General features: G+C 34.8%; 1 protein-coding gene across 3 annotated transcripts in view; it reads left to right on the forward strand.

Moving 5' to 3' along the window:
* Nucleotides 1-18,935, forward strand: part of AGO3 (argonaute RISC catalytic component 3) — a 109,530-nt gene that overhangs the window by 76,964 nt on the left and 13,631 nt on the right. For all 3 annotated transcript variants that reach the window (XM_006186313.3, XM_032495920.1, XM_032495919.1), the window contains 6 exons: nt 1,117-1,276; nt 2,618-2,708; nt 5,867-6,061; nt 6,400-6,534; nt 9,165-9,266; nt 18,482-18,681. In XM_006186313.3, the coding sequence (XP_006186375.1) occupies nt 1,117-1,276; nt 2,618-2,708; nt 5,867-6,061; nt 6,400-6,534; nt 9,165-9,266; nt 18,482-18,681 (883 nt within the window). The remainder of the gene's footprint in view (nt 1-1,116; nt 1,277-2,617; nt 2,709-5,866; nt 6,062-6,399; nt 6,535-9,164; nt 9,267-18,481; nt 18,682-18,935) is intronic.

An 18,935-nucleotide genomic window follows, 5' to 3' on the forward strand; every position in this document is an offset into this window, starting at 1 on the left:
CACTCCTTTATGTTGTTTCATAGTTGTAATGTTAAATTTGAAGTTATTTAATTAATGCCTATTTCTCTGACTAGACTGTACTTTCTAAGAGCAAGAACAGTTTCTCTCCTGAGTAACCAGAGCTTCACACAGCGCTAGCATGTTTAGGTAGACATTAAACATTTGTAGAATGAATGAATAAACCTTTTTGGAGGGTAATTTGTCGGTATCTGTTAAAATGTTAAATTTTTATGTATACCTCTGACTCCTCAATTCTACCTGAAGAAATTAATCCTGAAGCTATAGTTATATCAACCAAACAAAAGTAAATATACAAGGAGGTTATTCATAGCATTGTTTGAAATAATGAAAACCTGAAACAGGCTAAATATATGTCAGTATATGAGTGGTTAGGAACCTTATGGCATTTAAAAACAGAATAACTGCTGTCATTATAAATAATAAAGTCATCTTTATAAGAAGGTATATACACTGAACTTATGGTAATTACAGTGACAGAGGAAAGGAACAGGGTAAAAGCCTATTTATACTGTAATACCTCTAAATTTTGAAGAATAGGATTGAAATCTGTAAATATACTGTGATTATAACTGCATTAAAATAATATAAATGAGAAAATTACTAGAAGAGTACAATTAAATGCTAATAAGGGATTATATATATTTTTCTCTGGTTTTTCAGTTATTGTGGTTAAGCTGTTCTTATGATGACAAAATATGCTTTTTTAAAATTTTTTATTGAAGTGTAGTTGATTTACAATGTTAGTTTCAGATGTACAGCAAAGTGATTCAGTTATACATGTACATACATACATATATATATTCTTTTCAGATTCTTTTCCATTGTATATTACAAGAAATTGAATATAGTTTGTGCCATTCAGTAGGTTATCCTTTCTTATATATGAAGAAAAAATGGAAAAATTATCACTAAATATTTAAGCTAATCTTCAAGGCAATATACTTTAAATTTTAATAGCCTTGTTTTAGTATTGATATAATTTGGGAGATCCTGCAATACAATGATGTATTTTGCAGAGGGAAACCTACATAGCAGCTTAATTTTGAGTAAAATTTGACCTTTTTCTAACTAGAGGTATTTGTATTTGTTCCTTAGCGGAGGTGAAACGTGTCGGAGATACACTTTTGGGTATGGCTACGCAGTGTGTTCAAGTCAAGAATGTAATAAAAACATCCCCTCAAACGCTCTCAAACCTGTGCCTAAAGATAAATGTTAAACTCGGAGGGATCAATAATATTCTTGTACCTCATCAAAGGTAAAATAAGTGAATCACATAATAAAATATTCATTATTTTTCATATCTTAGTTTTTCTATATATTGCCACGTCTAATATCTGTGTAAGGAGACAGGTTTGATGATTCCTGCCATAGGAGATAAGTGGACATTATGGCAAAAAGTTAAGAGTTTGGATTGGTAAGAGTTAAAAGATTCCATTGTGAAAAATCCCCTTCCACCTCCATTTTCATTTAGTATGCAAAGTACCTTTTTCCCTAGCTAGAAAGTATTGAGAACTTTATTTACAATAATTTCTCACTAGCGACTCCAGCTTGAAGAATCTTCCCTTTGTTTGATAGTCATCTTCAATCATCTTCAGTCATGAACCTACTCACTTACCTAGAAAGTGAAGGAAGAAAGGAGGGGCTTGGGCGGGGGTGGGAGGGGAGGCACATGTCAATGAAGTAATTCAGCCACATCAACTCCTGCTGGAGTCACTGAGACAACAGTTGTTAACTGTTAGATCACCATCTTGTCTCAGAGTTCTTGGGCTGTATGGAGCATGATGACCTAGAAACAGGGTGCTGGGGAAGAGACAGTTATTTGGGGAATGAAACGACAGGTTTCCTTTTAATAATTGAAGCAATTAGGGATCTAAAAAGTTAAATATCTTGACCAGTGTGCACCACAAATAAGCATTAGAGTAAGGATGGGACCTGTGTATGTTTGACGCAGAATCTCTTTTCCGGTTTTTCCATGTTGCCTCTATTTTCCATCCCTATTAAATATGAGATTCATAAATGAGATGAATGTAAAGTTTTAGCAACAAGTTCAAGAACTAAGAGAAGCAGTCATTTGAATCTTAAAGGATATAGTTTTAAAATAAAATGAGCTACTAGCTACTTTATGACTATTAAATACGTTACTCAAATTTTATACTTTTGGTTATAGGTCCCATAATCCCTCCCAGTGTAGTTTAATGATTGTTTTTCTCCTTGAGAGATTACATTGGCTTAAAATGTAAGTAGATTAAAGAAAGATTGATATAAATTGGTGGATTAATGTGAGGAAGTTTATCGTTTTATGCCTGTTATGAAAAATGCTAGCAGCAATTGCCCTTTGTAACCAGCAGCACCACTGCTTAAGGCAGAAAACTGCTCTGAATAAGACTTTGGATAGATCCCTTATGACAGCTTTTACTTCATTTACTTAGGGATTCATGAATTAAGAGAATAAAGCTGTCAGTAGTTCAGGCCTATGAAGCTGTCTATAAAGGGCCTCCTCTGTGCTATACCAGCAACCTATAATTGTGTTGCAGTAGTATGAAACAGATAACTGGATAATGAGAAAAAATGAATTATCTAACTCTTTGTGTTTAAGACCATCTGTGTTCCAGCAACCAGTGATCTTTTTGGGAGCAGACGTCACTCATCCACCAGCTGGTGATGGGAAGAAGCCTTCAATTGCTGCTGTGAGTGTCATTAGGCAGGTTTATCTTATCTAAAGTTTATACAAAGATCAACATTTTGGTTTCAACTTTTTGAATTTTAGTATTTTATTTGAAACCAACTTTTATAAATATAAAGTTTTTAAAATATATTTATGAAGTTTTATAAATATATATCTATTTATAGACATATCTAGGGCCAACTTTTAAATGTCCTTTGGGTTTTTGAAAAGAATGATTATTCTCTGATTTGGAGGCTACAGGTTCCGTCTGTATCTGTTAAATCAAGTTTATTAATTAATATTACTCAGCTTGTCTGTATCCTACTTTAATTTGTTTGTTTGACCTCTTCATGTTGTATATTTTCAGTTACTTTTTGTAATTCAAAAAGTTTGATGTATTTTAGTAGTGTCTTTGTTACAGAAAGGTGCATTACCTATAAGCTTGGTGGATTGCGGTTTTTTTCAGTGTATCTGCCACTTTTGTCCAATTAAATACTTTGCATTTGAATTCTTTGTTTAATACTGCCCCTCATACTTTTAATATCTGCCCGTTCTATCTTTTGCCCACTTTTATATTTGTAACCTTTCTGTGTCAATTCAAAAACTGTATTTCTTATAAACTTCATAAAGCCAGCTATTTTACCCAACTTGAAAATTGCTTGATTTTAACAAATGCCAACATTGTGAAAATGTCAATATTTTTTAGACATACTTGATAAATTTCAGAAATTACACAAACTTTTTGTTTTTTCTATCATTCATTATAAACTACATTTTAATTTTAAAAATCTAATAAATCTTAATCGATCCTTGAAAATTATAGTAATATTAAATTTTTATTTATTATTCTAAGCTACTTTTATTAGTGAAGAAAATTAACTTTTATTTATTAATAAATTACATAATCTTTGTATTCTTAATGTTATGCATAAATTGTGTACATTTCAAGGGTCCTAGAGGTAGTATTGAGCCATCTCTGATATTCATTAAACTGTTCTTATAGAAGATAAAATGATAAAAAATTCAAGAGACTCAACTTTGGATTTGCCTTTTTTGCAGTTATTTTCCAAGAAAGTTTAAACATATTTAAATTCTTTGAAAATTCTGGGTTGTCATTGTCCTTTTTTGCTAAATCCATTTTTACCAAATATCCACTTTCTTTTATGATTATCAGAGGTTTTGTAAGTAGGATTTGATTCTTTTTGCCGTATGTCTTCTATTCCCAAAAACTTTGACTAGTGTGAGAAACAATGTAAGTAATAAATGCCACGTAGTATAATAGATACTACCATGATAGTGATATAAATTAAAATTAAGAATGCAGAAATCTAGTGTGTTTGGGGATATTCCAGATGCAGGGAATTGGAATGTAATACAGTCGGTTGTTGGGCTAGTAAGATTTTGTGAGGATTTTTTTTTTCCCCATCAGAAGGGGTATGGATTTATTTTTTTTAGTGGTGAGAAAGAAAAGGTCACACTTCCTTTTTTTTTTAACATAGAGAAGATAAAGAAAAAGCAGATACAATTCCATGTACATAAGTAAGCAGCAAGTTCTGGCTCACTTTTTTTTAAAACACTTGATTATTTTCTAATCTGACCTGAGACAAGAGAAATATAAGAATTTTCCATATTTTGGTTTCTAGTAAGACATTTAAATTATTGACAGGAATTTGATACTCTTGAAATTTCTGTTTACTTTTATTTATTTATGTTTTAATTGAAGTATAATTGACATATAATATTATTTTAGTTTTAAGTGCACATGATTTAATATTCATGTATGTATTACAAAATGATCACTACAATAAGTCTAGTTAACGTCTATCACCATGCATATGTACAGATTTTTTTCTTGTGATGAGAACTTTTAAGATTTACTCTCTTAGCAGTTTTCAAACATGCAATACAGTATTAACTATAGTCACTCTGCCATATATTACATCCCCATGGCTTATTTATTTTACATCTAGAAGTTTGTACCTTTTGACCCATTTCACCCATACCCCACCCCTCTGGCAACCACCAGTCTATTCTCTATCTGTGAACTGATTTGGAGTTTTTTATTTGTTTTTTGTTTTTAGATTCCACATATAAGTAACATCATATGGTATTTGTCTTTTTCTGTCTGACTTATTTCACTTAGCATATTGCCCTCAGGGTCCATCCATGTTGTCAAAAATGGCAAGCTTCCGTTTTTAATGGCTGAATAATATTCTGTTTTATGTATATGCCACATTTTCTTCATTCATTCATCCTTGTACATTTAGATTGTTTCCATGTCTTAGGTATTGTAAATAATGCTGCAATGAGCATGACGGTGCAGAGTTCTATTTTTTAAGCATGACTATGGTATAGAAGGAGAAGCTAGAAGGAGAATAACCAGGTGGTTCTCAGCCGAGGTTCTGATCACAATGATGTGTGGACATTTGTAAATATTCTGGTTCCAGAGATCCTGCTTCAGTAGGTCTGTGAGTGACAACAATCAAGGTGAACTTACAAGTTCATGCTTCAAAGTTTCCTCTGCTCCAGACACGTAACAATATTAAGACACAGAAAGAGAAAATTAAGTTAGCTACTCTCAAAACTAAGATTAACTTCTATGAGGACCAGATACAAAGCAAAATACAGTGCAATAAGACTGAGTATAGATTCAAGCCTTCTTGTCTAAGACGTTACAGTAAGAGAGGAAAAATTATTTTATAATTTATGAAGTATAACAGTTCTAAGGTATGCCAAAGTCTTGAGTATGACTTCTGGGGTGGTTTGCAGGACTGTAAGAGCTATAAATAGAAATCAGGGGTTTGAATGGGCCGTCTTTTTTACTTATCTCCTTCCTCTTATTCTCTTTATGTACATCTTTTTGTCTCTTTCTGTCCTTATGAACTGTTAGGTCTACCTGCAACACCTATAAATTAGAATCTAATTGTTGTTAGATGTAAAGTGCAGCCTACTTATAGGCAAATAGTTTTTGACCCTAACTGGGTCTTTTATTCTGTTCTTCACTGGAATTATCTATTTTTATTACTTTCAAAATGAACACTGATAGCTAAGGTTATAGTAAAGATACAAATTTAAATGAAATCCATGTACTTCTAAAAAAAATTTTTTTGGTGATAAAATTCATGTTTATATAGTTTTGGTTATCTAAATTTCTATTTTTCTTTACTTTTTCCAACCTAGGTTGTAGGTAGTATGGATGCCCACCCAAGCAGATACTGTGCTACAGTAAGAGTTCAGAGACCCCGACAGGAGATCATCCAGGACCTTGCCTCCATGGTCCGAGAACTTCTCATTCAGTTTTATAAGTCAACTCGGTTCAAACCTACTCGTATCATCTTCTATCGGGATGGTGTTTCAGAGGGGCAGTTTAGGCAGGTTGGTTGCCTGAGATCTCATACTGTGGTTAAATCAGATACTGTGTTCATAATATGGTGTCTAGTTCTGAAGTTAGAAGTCTTAATTAAATTGGAAGTTCCTAAAGTCAAATTTTGACACTTCCTTAAATTTTTTCCCTTTTAAAATGTTTACTGTGAATGTGTAAGCCTTGATCGCTAAAACCATGCTCTGATAATAGTTAGGATGAACTAGAGAAGTATAATTAGCTATACAGTGATGAGACTAAGAAATCCTGAGACTAAATTATTAACAGATCTTTCAAGTATGCATAAGAGAACAGCTGACTATATCAAATCTTTCCATTTTATCTTCTCTAGGTATTATATTATGAACTACTAGCAATTCGAGAAGCCTGCATCAGTTTGGAGAAAGACTATCAACCTGGAATAACTTACATTGTAGTTCAGAAGAGACATCACACTCGATTATTTTGTGCTGATAGGACTGAAAGGGTAATCTTTTATCTTTTGTAATACTGTTATAAGCAAAGCTTACCTAGCATAGTTCATAGAGCACTTAACAAAGGCTCTCTGCCAACAGCAGTTTCTAATGTATAGTAGCAGGTTACAACAAAGCAGATTTTGAGTACCGCAGCATCAGAATAGGTTAATTTTTAACTTTCTAGAATATCTGGTAACACTACAAATGTTCAGAATCCCATTATGCTTTTTTATTGTGAAGAAACTCATAGTTTTAAAATTGTTCTTTTTCTTCATATTTTCCTTAAATGTTTAGAAGAAAAAAGTTATGTTCTCTTTTTAAAATATCTTGTAAAAATTATTTTTACAAGTGAGGCGCTTTCTAGAGTGGTTAGTGGAAATTCATGCAAACTGACTTTCATTTCCCATACTCTGCCCCCATCTTACAAACCTTAGAGCAGAGAAATCTGAGGATTGCAAGTGTCAGTGTCCCCTTGGGAAAGGGGTTCAACAGAAAAGACTGAGAAAGGGAGGAGTGTGTCTTGTCTTTGGTACATATTTGGTCTTTGATTACACTCATTGAGTAACTCTGGACAAGTAACTTAACATCTCTGTGCCTGTTTATTTCTCAGCAAGGTTTGGATAATATTAATATTTACCTTATTTGCATTTTTGAAAGGATTGAAAAATTAAAATTACGTAATGCACCGAAAATGGTGCTTGGCACATCCTAAGCACTCAGTAAAGCTTAGCTAGTTGTAGAGTGGTGGTAATGGTGGCAATGATAAAGAAGAAGAAGTCATAATAGCAGACACTGTTCAGGATATTTTTTGTAAATAACTCATTTAATCCTCACAAACAACACTATGAGGTACTTACTATTATTATTATTATTATTATTATTATTCCCATTTTCCACAGGAGGGGGGACTGTGGTGCATGGAGGTTAAGTAAACTCCAAGGTTACAAAGCTAGTAATTGATAGAACTAGAACTCAAATTAGGCAGTCTGGGTCCAGAGTGCTCTTAATCACTGACCTATACCACCTCTTTAATAGCAGTGATAATAGTTTTATTATGGCCTCCACATTGTTAAAGGCCTTTGATCCCAAAATTAGTAGGTACATTTCTGTACCTAGAAAACCAAAGGTTTCTTCAAAAGTAGGATTAGGAAAACCTAAGTTAGATTTAATAATTACTAACTTCTGATGTCTAGTCAAACCTTTCCTTCATTTGTTTGCTTCTCTTTCACCTTTGCTCTAAATAATTCTAATTATACTAGATGAAAGATAATTGTAAATGAAGAAACAGAGGCACAGAGAGGAAAATAGCATGCCCTAGATTTCACAACTAGAAACTGGTGGAGCTGAGATAGGAACACGTGTATTCTGCTGCCTCTCTAAATGGAGTAAACTTTTCTTTTTTAATGGAAGTATAGTTGATTTACAGTGTTGTGTTAGTTTCAGGTGTACAGCAAAGTGATTCAGTTATACATTTACATATATATATATGTATATATTCTTTTTCAGATACTTTTCCATTATAGATTATTATAAGATAGTAAATATAGTTCCCTGTGCTGTACATTAGGTCTTCATTGTTTATCTGTTTTATATTCTAGAGTAAGACTTTTTATATGTATTAATTAGGAGATTTGTGTGTTAAGAATAGGCATATAATTTCATAGATTATGAATGTTTTTCTTTGTTTTGTGCTTTGGTAAAGGCTAGCTGGTTGGTCCACACAGTTATAATTCAAGCCATCACTTGATAGCAGTCCCTCACACAGAGGAAATAATGTCTGAGTCAGTAAAAAAAGTTTCTGATTTGCTAGCCATGTAAACCTTAACTTATAATTAATGATTTTAAATGTGTTAGGGATAAAGAGATAGAGGTGAGTGTACCTATGCATTTTAAAGTGTTTTATTAAGAGCATTTCATTATCAGGCATTTCATACTATTTCATTCACGTGATATTCTACTCAGAGAAAATTACGATGCCTCATTTTTTTTTTTTTTTACAAGATATTAAAACTTCTAGTAGGAAGTAAAAGGAATAGAGCCTTTGCAGCCATTTCCATGTTTGACTGTCAGTTCTGCCCTTCATTTTATGCTATTGAGCAAGTTATTTTGTATTCCTGAGCCATGATTTCCCCTCAAACAAATGGGAATAATGCCTAATTTTCAGGATTATCACAATTAGAAATAATTTATGTAAAGTGCCTGGCATGTAAATGGTTAACAACTGATGACTCTAGTTGATGTTGTCAGCATTCTTTCCCTCTTAAAATATAGGTTTCTCCAAGGAAAATGCTAATTTTCATAAAATTACACATTCAAGAGTACCTCCCATGCACAGATGCCATAAATTAGAGCACTTAAAGTAACTTTAAAAAAAATTTTTTTTAGGTCTTCTACCCTTATTAGGATCAACTACCAGCTAAGCATCAGTAGAGACTAATAATTCTTTGTTGTTTATCAGCTCTCTCAGCAACATTTAAGAGTAGGAACTAGGAATAGAATAAGATCTGCTCTTAATGCCTGCTTAAGTAATAATGTAGTGACACAGGTGATCAGTGTATATATTTATACTTTTTTACAAGTGCTTTCAGCCACATTCTTTACCTTTGTCTTGTTTGTTTAAATTTTGACCAAACAAATCTAGGTCGGAAGAAGTGGCAATATCCCAGCTGGAACAACAGTTGATACAGACATTACACACCCATATGAGTTTGATTTTTACCTCTGTAGCCATGCTGGAATACAGGTAAGCCTATATACTTGGGGTGAAATATTTTAATTCAGGAACTTCCGTACTTAACGCTTTTTTTTTTTTTTTTAATCTCAGAAAAAGGAGAAATACTCTTCTCTGCAGTTCAAATTGTTTCCACATGAAATGAGATGAAACTTTCAGTAACTAAACTGTATCCCCTTTCTCTCCTTGAGAGGGACTTATTTCTGTGAAAATACCATAATATAAGTAGTTTAATAGAATGAATCACCCTAAATGAGGTCCCTAATTTAATGCAAAACTTTAAAAAAATCTGAAATACCTGATTATTCCTTTGACATATACTTCTTTTTGATAATACTTCTTCATAAAAATCTTTTGACATTTACTGGCAGATACTGAGTATGTGAAAGAGTTTAATTGTAGAATTACAGCTTTAGGTTTCAGTTAAATAATTTTAAGAGTCTTTTCTTATTTTCAGAAAATCTTTTTGTTAATTTGTTAGCTATACTTAGTAGAGCAGAAGCTTTAATTCAGTGCTTCTCAGCAACAGACAGTGAATCCATAGTTCCAGGATGTCTGAGAGAATGTAGCCCAAACCTATTTTTGTTTACTTGTCATTGATTAAAATAGAAATTTCAGGAAGATGTACCTAACTGTGCATCTCTATCTTTAAGCTTTGTGTGTCACACATGCACTAACCCCAGTTTCACTCTTATGGCTTTAAAATTATTATCCCACTCATTTATGTATGTTCTTATATCTGCTCCTCTTTACAATGTACTTTTTCATGGTGGGTGGTAATAGTCAGCAAAACAAAGTTAAAAGTACCTTTAGAGGTAAAATCTGTCTCATTTGAGTACATGTTTTAACCTAGTGTTTCCCTCTACGTATCCCAAGGAACACTACTGCTATGACTTTTTAATGAATATAGCAGAAGGGAGAAAAAAATTCTCTGTTCATGTAAATTTTAGAAATGCTGGTTGAACAGATTTTTTTTTTTTACTCTAGAACTCTTGGGTTCCAATGATATGCTAATGGTTATTATGAATCCTTAAGACAGAATATTTCCCCAGTGCATTTAACCAGAAACTAGGGAACATTTTGGGCGGGGGAGGGGGATACCAAATTGAAACGTTACTCTAGTCAGCAAATAACCAGGAATATTTCACAGGGACTAAAGACAGTTCTTTACACACCTTCTTAGCGTTATTAAAATTTTCAAACTTTGAGATAAAAAAAAAAGTCTTGTTTTTTACCAGCTAAAATTAAAACGAAATCATTTCTAACCAGTATAAGAGATTATTTTTTCATATCACTACTTTTAACTTTACCATTGAGTAGCAACTCCTTTATGGCCAAACTCCATTACTTAACATTTATATTGGTCATATTGGTCAGCTTAGTCCCATTTCCTCCCCTCCCCATTTTATTTTGAGGTAAAATTCCCATTCATTTTTAAAGCTTAAATTTACAAATCAAAGCTTGGCTCTTCCCTTCTACCCTCCACCTTCCCAAGACAGGCTAGAGCTTTGGTCTTAGTGTTTTGAACAGGTAAGAGGACCATAGGCTGACTCTGAAATACCCTCTTCCCTTCCTCCTTCTAGGACTCTTAACTCATCTGGTACCACTGACTGCCAGAAAGTCAGCAGTGGAGAGGCGACACAAGTCTTTCTGTGGTCCATTCAGATTCTTTCTAACCCTTTAGCCTCCGTGGAGCTGAGGACCCTCAAAGGGCAGCAATGTCTTTCTTTGGCCCCTTCAGTGGTATAGACCCCAACTCCTTTAGGTTAGATTATTTCATGGGATGGCTCCACGGCTCCTCCTCCTCTGCTCATTTGCATTTTTTTAGGCTCCGAAAACTGCTTCCAGGAACTCTCACCACTCTAGCTCTGTGGAGTCAGCAGAGTGGGCCTGTGGACTCTGAGCTCAGAAGTATCCAGTTGTGGAATGAGATGATAGTCTCTCCCTTTCTAACAGGTCTCATCTTTATAACTGATTCTCTAGGAGTGCCCGTTAATTCTCTTCAGGGGAGAGAGAATGAGTTTCCTCACAACTAAAATAACATATTTTCACAAAAACTTCTGCCTCTTCCTATGCTGAGAGGAAGAGGGTAAGATGAGAAGAAGCCAGAGCCAGGGATTTGGTGATCTCCTTCATTGTCTCCTTCATTGAGCCCTTGAGAGAGGGTGGCTGGCTCCAAAGATTGGTAGCTGTTTACAATGTAAGCTGCTCAATACCTTTAGTCCTCTGCTTTGGGCCTTAGTTGAAATTCTAGAACAGCAGGGGAAAAAAAAATCCCACTTATCATACTGTTAGAAACATATTAACTGGATGGAGCATGTGACCCCTCTGACCCACTGAAGGAAATTCTCCTGAAGAGATGAATGCGCCCTAGTGAGGAGTCAGAGTGGGCAGTGTCCTAAATTATGACTTCCTGATATAAATTGGCAGAACTTCAAAGATATTCTTCACTGTTGTTTAACAGTTCTTTGACTCCTCTTTCATTAACTCTTTTTACCTTTTTCTGTGGGTTCCTGACCTTGGTCTGTTGCCTTAACACTCAGCACATGACCCCTTCCTTTTACTTCATTAAGAAATTATATTGTCAGTCATGCCTGTTTTCTTCCCTCCTTTCTCACAGGAAAAAGGGTCAACCTGTAGGATTGTTCTCATTTATTCTTGCCTGCCTTAAGTTGGCCTTAGTTCACCAGTTATCCTCTCACATATCTTCAGTGTCTTCTAAACTTCTGATTCCATTCCTTTAGCTTATAGTTACCCCTGTCCTAAAATACGGTTCCTTGATCCTGCTGTTCTTTTAAGTTATTGCCCCATATCTTTCTTCCATTTGTCACCAAACCATGCTTAAAAGAATAGCCTAAACATACCCACCAGGATGGCTGAAATTTTAGAAGACAAACAGTATTAAGGACATATAGCAACTGGAACTCTTACACTCTCCTGGTAGGAGTATAAATTAATACGAACATTTTTTAAAACTACCTGGCACCTACTAAATTTAAATATATGTATGCTCTATGACCAGGATTTCCACTCCAAGTTAGCCAACAGAAAAGTATGTCTATGTTCACCAAAAGATAATATGTTAATGTTCATAGTAGCACTGGTCCTAATAGTCAAAAAATATAAACAACTCAAATGACCATGATCAGTAGGTTGGATAAATAACTATACAAATGAGCTTATACAACAGAATATTACACAACAGTGAGAATGATGCCAACAATATGTATGAATTTCATACACAATATCCAACCAAAAAAGCTAGACCAAAAGGGTACATACATTATAAAGTTCAAAAACAAGCAAAACTGAACTATGATGTTAAAAGTCAGGTTACGAGGAGCAGGGTGGCAGGTGGGATAGTGACCAAGAGAGGGCACAAGGAGGCTTTGTAGTTGCAGTTAATGTTTTTTAATTTGGGTGCCAGTTTCGTGGGTATATTCACTTTGAAAATTCATCAATCTATATGTGAACATGGTCTATGTACTCTTCTCTATATATTTATACTTCTATAAAATGTTTCCATTAAGAACAAAAAAAGACTAAGCTTGTTTTTTCTTCATCAGCTTACAGCAGCCTGCCTTCTGCTCCACCACTATTGCTCCTTGATCTCCCTAACATCTGACGCTGTTTACACGCACTCAAGGAAACCATCTACCATTTGACTTCCACTACATGTTTTATCCTACCTGTCATCTTGCCATCCTGTTTTTTCCAGATTTAGTTCTTCTTCCATCCACTCTTTAAAATTTTAAGTTCAAATAATATTCATGACTTTGAAATCTTTTTACAGACAGAATGTTTCTACGGATTTCCAGGTTTTGAAGCTATTTTTGATTGTACCCTCTCACCTACCACCCTTATCTAATGAATCCCTCAACTCTACAGAATGTACCATCTCACTCTTAGATCTAGTCTTTATTCTTATCCTCACCTCCCCTGCTTAGTTCCAGTTCTCATTATTACTTTCCTGTACAATTACACAATGATCCTGAGTGCCCTTGTTGAGTCTGTTCTCATCAGATTATTTAAAACACAACTAAGACCTGTCATTCATCTACCTAGTGCTTCACATCCAGTGAAGGTGAAGTCTTATCTTCCTAGGACAACATGTAGATTCTATTCCTTATATCTAACTATCTTTACTCCCTTCACTTCTGCTACCCCCTCAGTCTCTGTCTCTTGCTCTTTTCTCCCATTCTTCCCTCCTACTCCTCCCCTCTCCTTTTCTTTTCCTCTCTGTCTCCTCTCTTTACATATACAAACACGCAACACAACTTCAGCCATTCTAAACTACTTTTAGATAGTTCTCATAACTGTCTTGCCCATGCTACTCTCTTACCTTAAGCATTCTTTCCCTAACTCCTGCTCTTCCTTCAAGACTCATCTCAGACAACAGTTCTTCCCAGTAGCCTTTCTTGTATTCTTCCCCAAGACAAATGCCCTTCCCCTGCACTGCCTGAGCACCCTGTGCATACTTCTTTGTTGCATTTATTACACAGCATTGTAACCATGCTTTTGTTTCTCTCCCCGTCTCACTAGTCTATAAGGTGAGAAAAGGAAGAGGTTACTCATTCATTTAATCAACAGATATTTAGTGTGTACCTCTTAGAAGATAGGTGTTGATACTAGGTGTATGGAGTGAGCAAATAAACATAATCTCTTCTTCTTTTAGTTTATTGAGGGAGATGTATTAAGTAAGTAACCTCATAAATATATATTTATAAATGGGGTAAGTGCAATAAAAGGAAAGTAAAGATAGGAAGAGAGACTTTAGTGGGAAACTGATTTAGATTGGGAGATCACAAAAAGCTTCCCTGAGAAATGACATTTCAGATAAGATCTTGAGGGATGAGTATGAGTTAACCAAGCCAAGAATTAAGAAGCAGCACATATATAAGCCCTTTTGGTGGAAAGAAATTTATCCATTGCAGGAATCAAGTGGAGGCAGCTACTGCAGTATGAGAGTAGATAAGAGAGATAGCCTGACTGGACCGTGTAGGCCTTGTTGGGCAAAGATGAGGATTTGGATTTAGTCTAAGTGCATTGAGAAGCCATTAAAGCTTTGACTGGGCACTAACATAATTAGGTGTGTGTTATGTCTTGTTTTTTAATTCACTCTTATTGAAGTACTGATTGTACTAAGTAAGAGTAATATTGAGGACATCAGTTAAGAATCTGTTACCGTAGTCCAAGCAAAAGATGATGGTGGTTGGGACTAGAATGGCGATGGGAGAAAATGAATGAATTGCATATAGTTAAGACTTTTGTCCTATCTCTTCCCTGTGCCTGAAATGCTCTTTTCCCTGGTCTCACCAGCTCTCATTATCATACAGAGCTCACTTCCATGTCTCCTTCTCAGAGAGACAGGCCTTCTCTGACCACCCAGTCTAAAGTAGCCACAGAGTAATCAGTCTTCTGTGCTATCCTACATTTTAATTCTCTTGATAGCTCAGTTTCTGATGGTTTTATTTATATTTTATCTGTTTCATCGCTGGGATGTGTGTCTTACTCATTATTGTGGGCCCAGTACCTGATACAGGATATGACATATAGTGAATGTTCAGTAAATACTGAATGCGTGAGTGTATAATATATTATATATGCATTATAAACATATAATTTGAGGGAGGTTGGATCCGGTAATAGCTTGAATTTTATCCTCCAAATCTTGCACAGCATCTGACAAATGGTACTCAGACAAATGTGTGTTAAAGTATGCGCTGATCTTTCTCCTTTTCTCCTTTGCCACTGCCATTTTCTTAGTTCATACTTTCATTATCTCACAGGAATACAAATGCAACATCCTCCTAATTGTTCCTCTTGCTTTCAGTTCAGTCTCTTCCTCCCTTTTTTTTTTTTTTTTAAATGATACTTGTTTTTTGTTTTGGGGGGTGGAGTATTTTTTAATTCATTTTAAATTGAAAACAAAAACAGTTCACCCTTTTTTCACCACACCCCGTCTCTGATAACCACCAATCTGTTCTGTGTATCTTTGACCTTGTTTTATTTTGTTTTGTTTTAATTTATTCATTCATTATCTTACTTTGCTTCCACATATATGGCATTTGTCTTTCTCTGTCTGACTTATTTCACTTAGAATAATGCCCATATGTATGTATGTATGTATGTATGTATATCAGTATATCACAATTTCTTTATCCATTCATCCATCAATGGACACATAGGTTGTTTCCATATCTCGGCTATTGCAAATAATGCAATATAGGAATGCATACATCTTTTTGAGTTAGTGTTTTGATTTTCTTCAGATAAGTACTCATAAGTGGAGCTGCTAGATCATACGGTATTTCTATTTTTAATTTTTTGAGGAACCTCCATACTGTTTTCATAGTGACTGCAACAGTTTACTTTCCCACCAGCAGTGCATAAGAATTCCCTTTTCTCTACCTCCTCACCAACACTTGTCATTTCTAATCTTTTGGATAATAGCCATTCTGACAGGTATGAGGTGATATTTCATTGTAATTTTGACTTGCATTTCTCTGATGATTAATGATATTGACCATCGTTTCATGTACCTGTTGGCTATCTCTGTGTCTTCTTTGGAAAAATGTCTGTTCAGATCATCTGCCCATTTTTTAATTGGATTTTTTTCTTTTGTTATTGAGTTGTATGAGTTCTTTATAATTTTGTATGTTAACCCCTTATCAGATACATGATTCGCAAATATTGTCTCCCATTTAGTAGGTTACTTTTTCATTTTATTGATGGCTTCCTTTGCTGTGCCGAAGCTTTTTAGTTTGATGTAGTCTCACTTGTTTATCTTTGCTTATGTTGCTTTTGCTTTTGGTTTCAGATCAGAAAAAAAAAAATTATCAAGACTTAGGTAAGGGAGTTTACTGCCTGTGTTTTCTTCTGAGAGTTTTAAGTTTCAGTTCTTACATTAAGTCTTTAAACTATTTTGAGTTAATTTTTAGTGTGTGGTATATGATAATGGTCCAGTTTTAGTCTTTGCATGTGGCTATCCAAATTTCCCAACACTGTCCTTTCCCATGGTAAATTCTTGGCTCCTTTGTCATAAATTAATTGACTATATATGCAAGGGTTTATTTCTGGGCTCTGTATTCTGATCCATTGATCTACCTACATGCTTGTTTTTATGCCATTGCCATACTATTTTAATTAGTACAGCTTTGTAGTATACAGACATTCCCTACCATATGATGGTTTGACTTACTATTTTCTGACTTTACAGTGGTGTGAAAGTGATATGTATTCAGTAGAAACTGTACTTCAAATTTTGAATTTTGACCTTTTCCCAGGCTTGTGATATGCAGTGTAATACCCTCTCACAATACTGGGCGGCGGCAGCAAGCCATAGCTGCCAAGACACACCATCACTAGGGTAGACAACTGATGTGCTTACAACCATTCTGTACCCAGACAACCATTCTGTTTTTCACTTTCAGTACGGTATTCAATAAATTACATGAGCTATTCAGCATTTTATTTTAAAATAGGCTTTCTGTTAGATGATTTTGCTCAACTATAGGCTAAGTCTTCTGAGCACTTTTAAGTTAGGCTAGGCAAAACTATGAAGTTTGGTAAATTATGTGTATATTAAATGCACTTTGACTTAGGGTATTTTCAACTTAAAATTGGTTTATCAGGACATAACCCCATCATGAGTCATGTAAGATCTGTGTAATATTTTATTTCTTCTTCTTGGCTAATTTCTCTGGCTAGGACTTCCAGTACTATGTGAATAAAGTGGTGAGAGTGGCATCTTTGTCTTTTTCTTGATGTTAGAGGAAAAGCTTTCACCTTTTCACCACTGAGTATGATGTTAGCCATGGGCTTGTCATATATGGCCTTTTTTATGTTGAAGTATGTTCCCTCTATACCTGCATTGTTGAGAGTTTTTATCATAAATGGATGTTGAATTTTGACTTCTATTTAATCTGCTTACTAGTAATCAGTCTGTTAAAATTTTCTATTTTCTGTTTCATCAGGATTCTGTTTCTAATCCATCCTCCATATAATTGCCGATATTACTTTTATAAATTCCAATCTCATCCCTCCTAAAAACCCTCCTGTTTAAAAAGCTGTGCAGTGCTTTCCCTGCTGCCCCTAAGTGAAAGTCTGAATTCCTAAGCATGTCATTGAGTCTGATTCCAACTGTTCATATCACCTTCATCTTTTCTCTCTCATGTACCATACTCTGTTCATTCTAGTCTATTAGCTATTCCCCAAATATGCCAAAAAATTTTATGCCCCTTGTGCTTTTGTTAAGGCTGTTCATTCTGCCTGGTGTCTTTATCCTGTCCACCCCAAAAAGGCCAAATCTCACTCCTCCCCAACTTGGTGAAGGGCCCCAGGACTCACCCTCACCATTTGTTCCTTTAGTATTCTCGTGCAGGGCTTAGTAGTAGCAGTACTATAGCCGTGTATTGGGTGTTTTATAATTGTAGATGCTCTGCTCCTCTGCTAAAGTACAGTTTTTCCAGAGACAATAAATTTTTTGACTTTGTTGACTTTTTCTTTGAATTCATAGTACCTAACATAGTAGCCAATACATAGGAGCTCAACTAAATGTGCTAGGTTTTTATTATGGTACAGTGTGTATACATAACATACGGTTTATCATTTTAACCTTTTTAAGTATGTAGTTCTGTGGCACTAAGTAATGTGCACTATTGTGCAGCCATACCACCTTCTGTCTCTGGAACTTTTTCATCTCTCAACTCTCTGTACTCCTTAAATACTAACTCCCCATTCTCCCCTCCCATCATCCCCTGGCACCACCATTCTACTTTGTCTATATGAATTTTACTACTTCAGGTACCTCATATAAGTAAATCATACAAATTTTATTTTTTTGTGACTGGGTTATTTCACTTAACATAACATCATCACGGTTCATCCATGTTGTAGTATGTGGCAGAATTTTCTCCCCTAATAATAATATTATTACCATACCACCTTTTATTTATCTGTTCATCCATCAGTAGATACTTGGATTGTTTCCATCTTTTGGCTATTGTGAATAATGCTGCTTTGAACACAGGTGTGCAAAAATCTAAGTCTCTGCTTTTACTTCTTTTGGATATATACCCTGAATAAAAACTAAATGTGTTTTTAATTGATTGTTAAATTAGAATGTTTTACTAATGTACAAAGTTTGTTTTTTATTTAACTTAGTCCATAACTAATATTTACCGGGAAGTTTAGAAATCAACAGAATACGCCGTTGCCTTTTATAGGGTACCAGCCGTCCTTCACACTATCATGTTTTATGGGATGATAACTGCTTTACTGCAGATGAACTTCAGCTGCTAACTTACCAGCTCTGCCACACCTATGTGCGGTGTACACGATCCGTTTCTATACCTGCACCAGCGTATTATGCTCACCTGGTGGCATTTAGAGCCAGATATCATCTCGTGGACAAAGAACATGACAGGTAATATAAAAGCATAACAAATACAGATTCTCACCCAAATCCAAGTATGCCCTGTGTGTTAGAATTTTCTTTGGAAATTTCTTTGTTTCCATGTAAGAATGTGCCTCTCTGTTTGCCATAAAGCACTGTCGTTTAGAATTAAAGTTCCATGAGCTATTGTTAGTAATAGTATGATATAGTGATTTTGTTGATTTACCTAGTTAATTCAAGGGAGAGGTTATTGGTGACAGAAGTGATATAAACAGACAAAATGA

This window comes from Camelus ferus, chromosome 13 (genome assembly GCF_009834535.1).
Source record: "Camelus ferus isolate YT-003-E chromosome 13, BCGSAC_Cfer_1.0, whole genome shotgun sequence".
Taxonomy (NCBI): Eukaryota; Metazoa; Chordata; class Mammalia; order Artiodactyla; family Camelidae; genus Camelus; species Camelus ferus.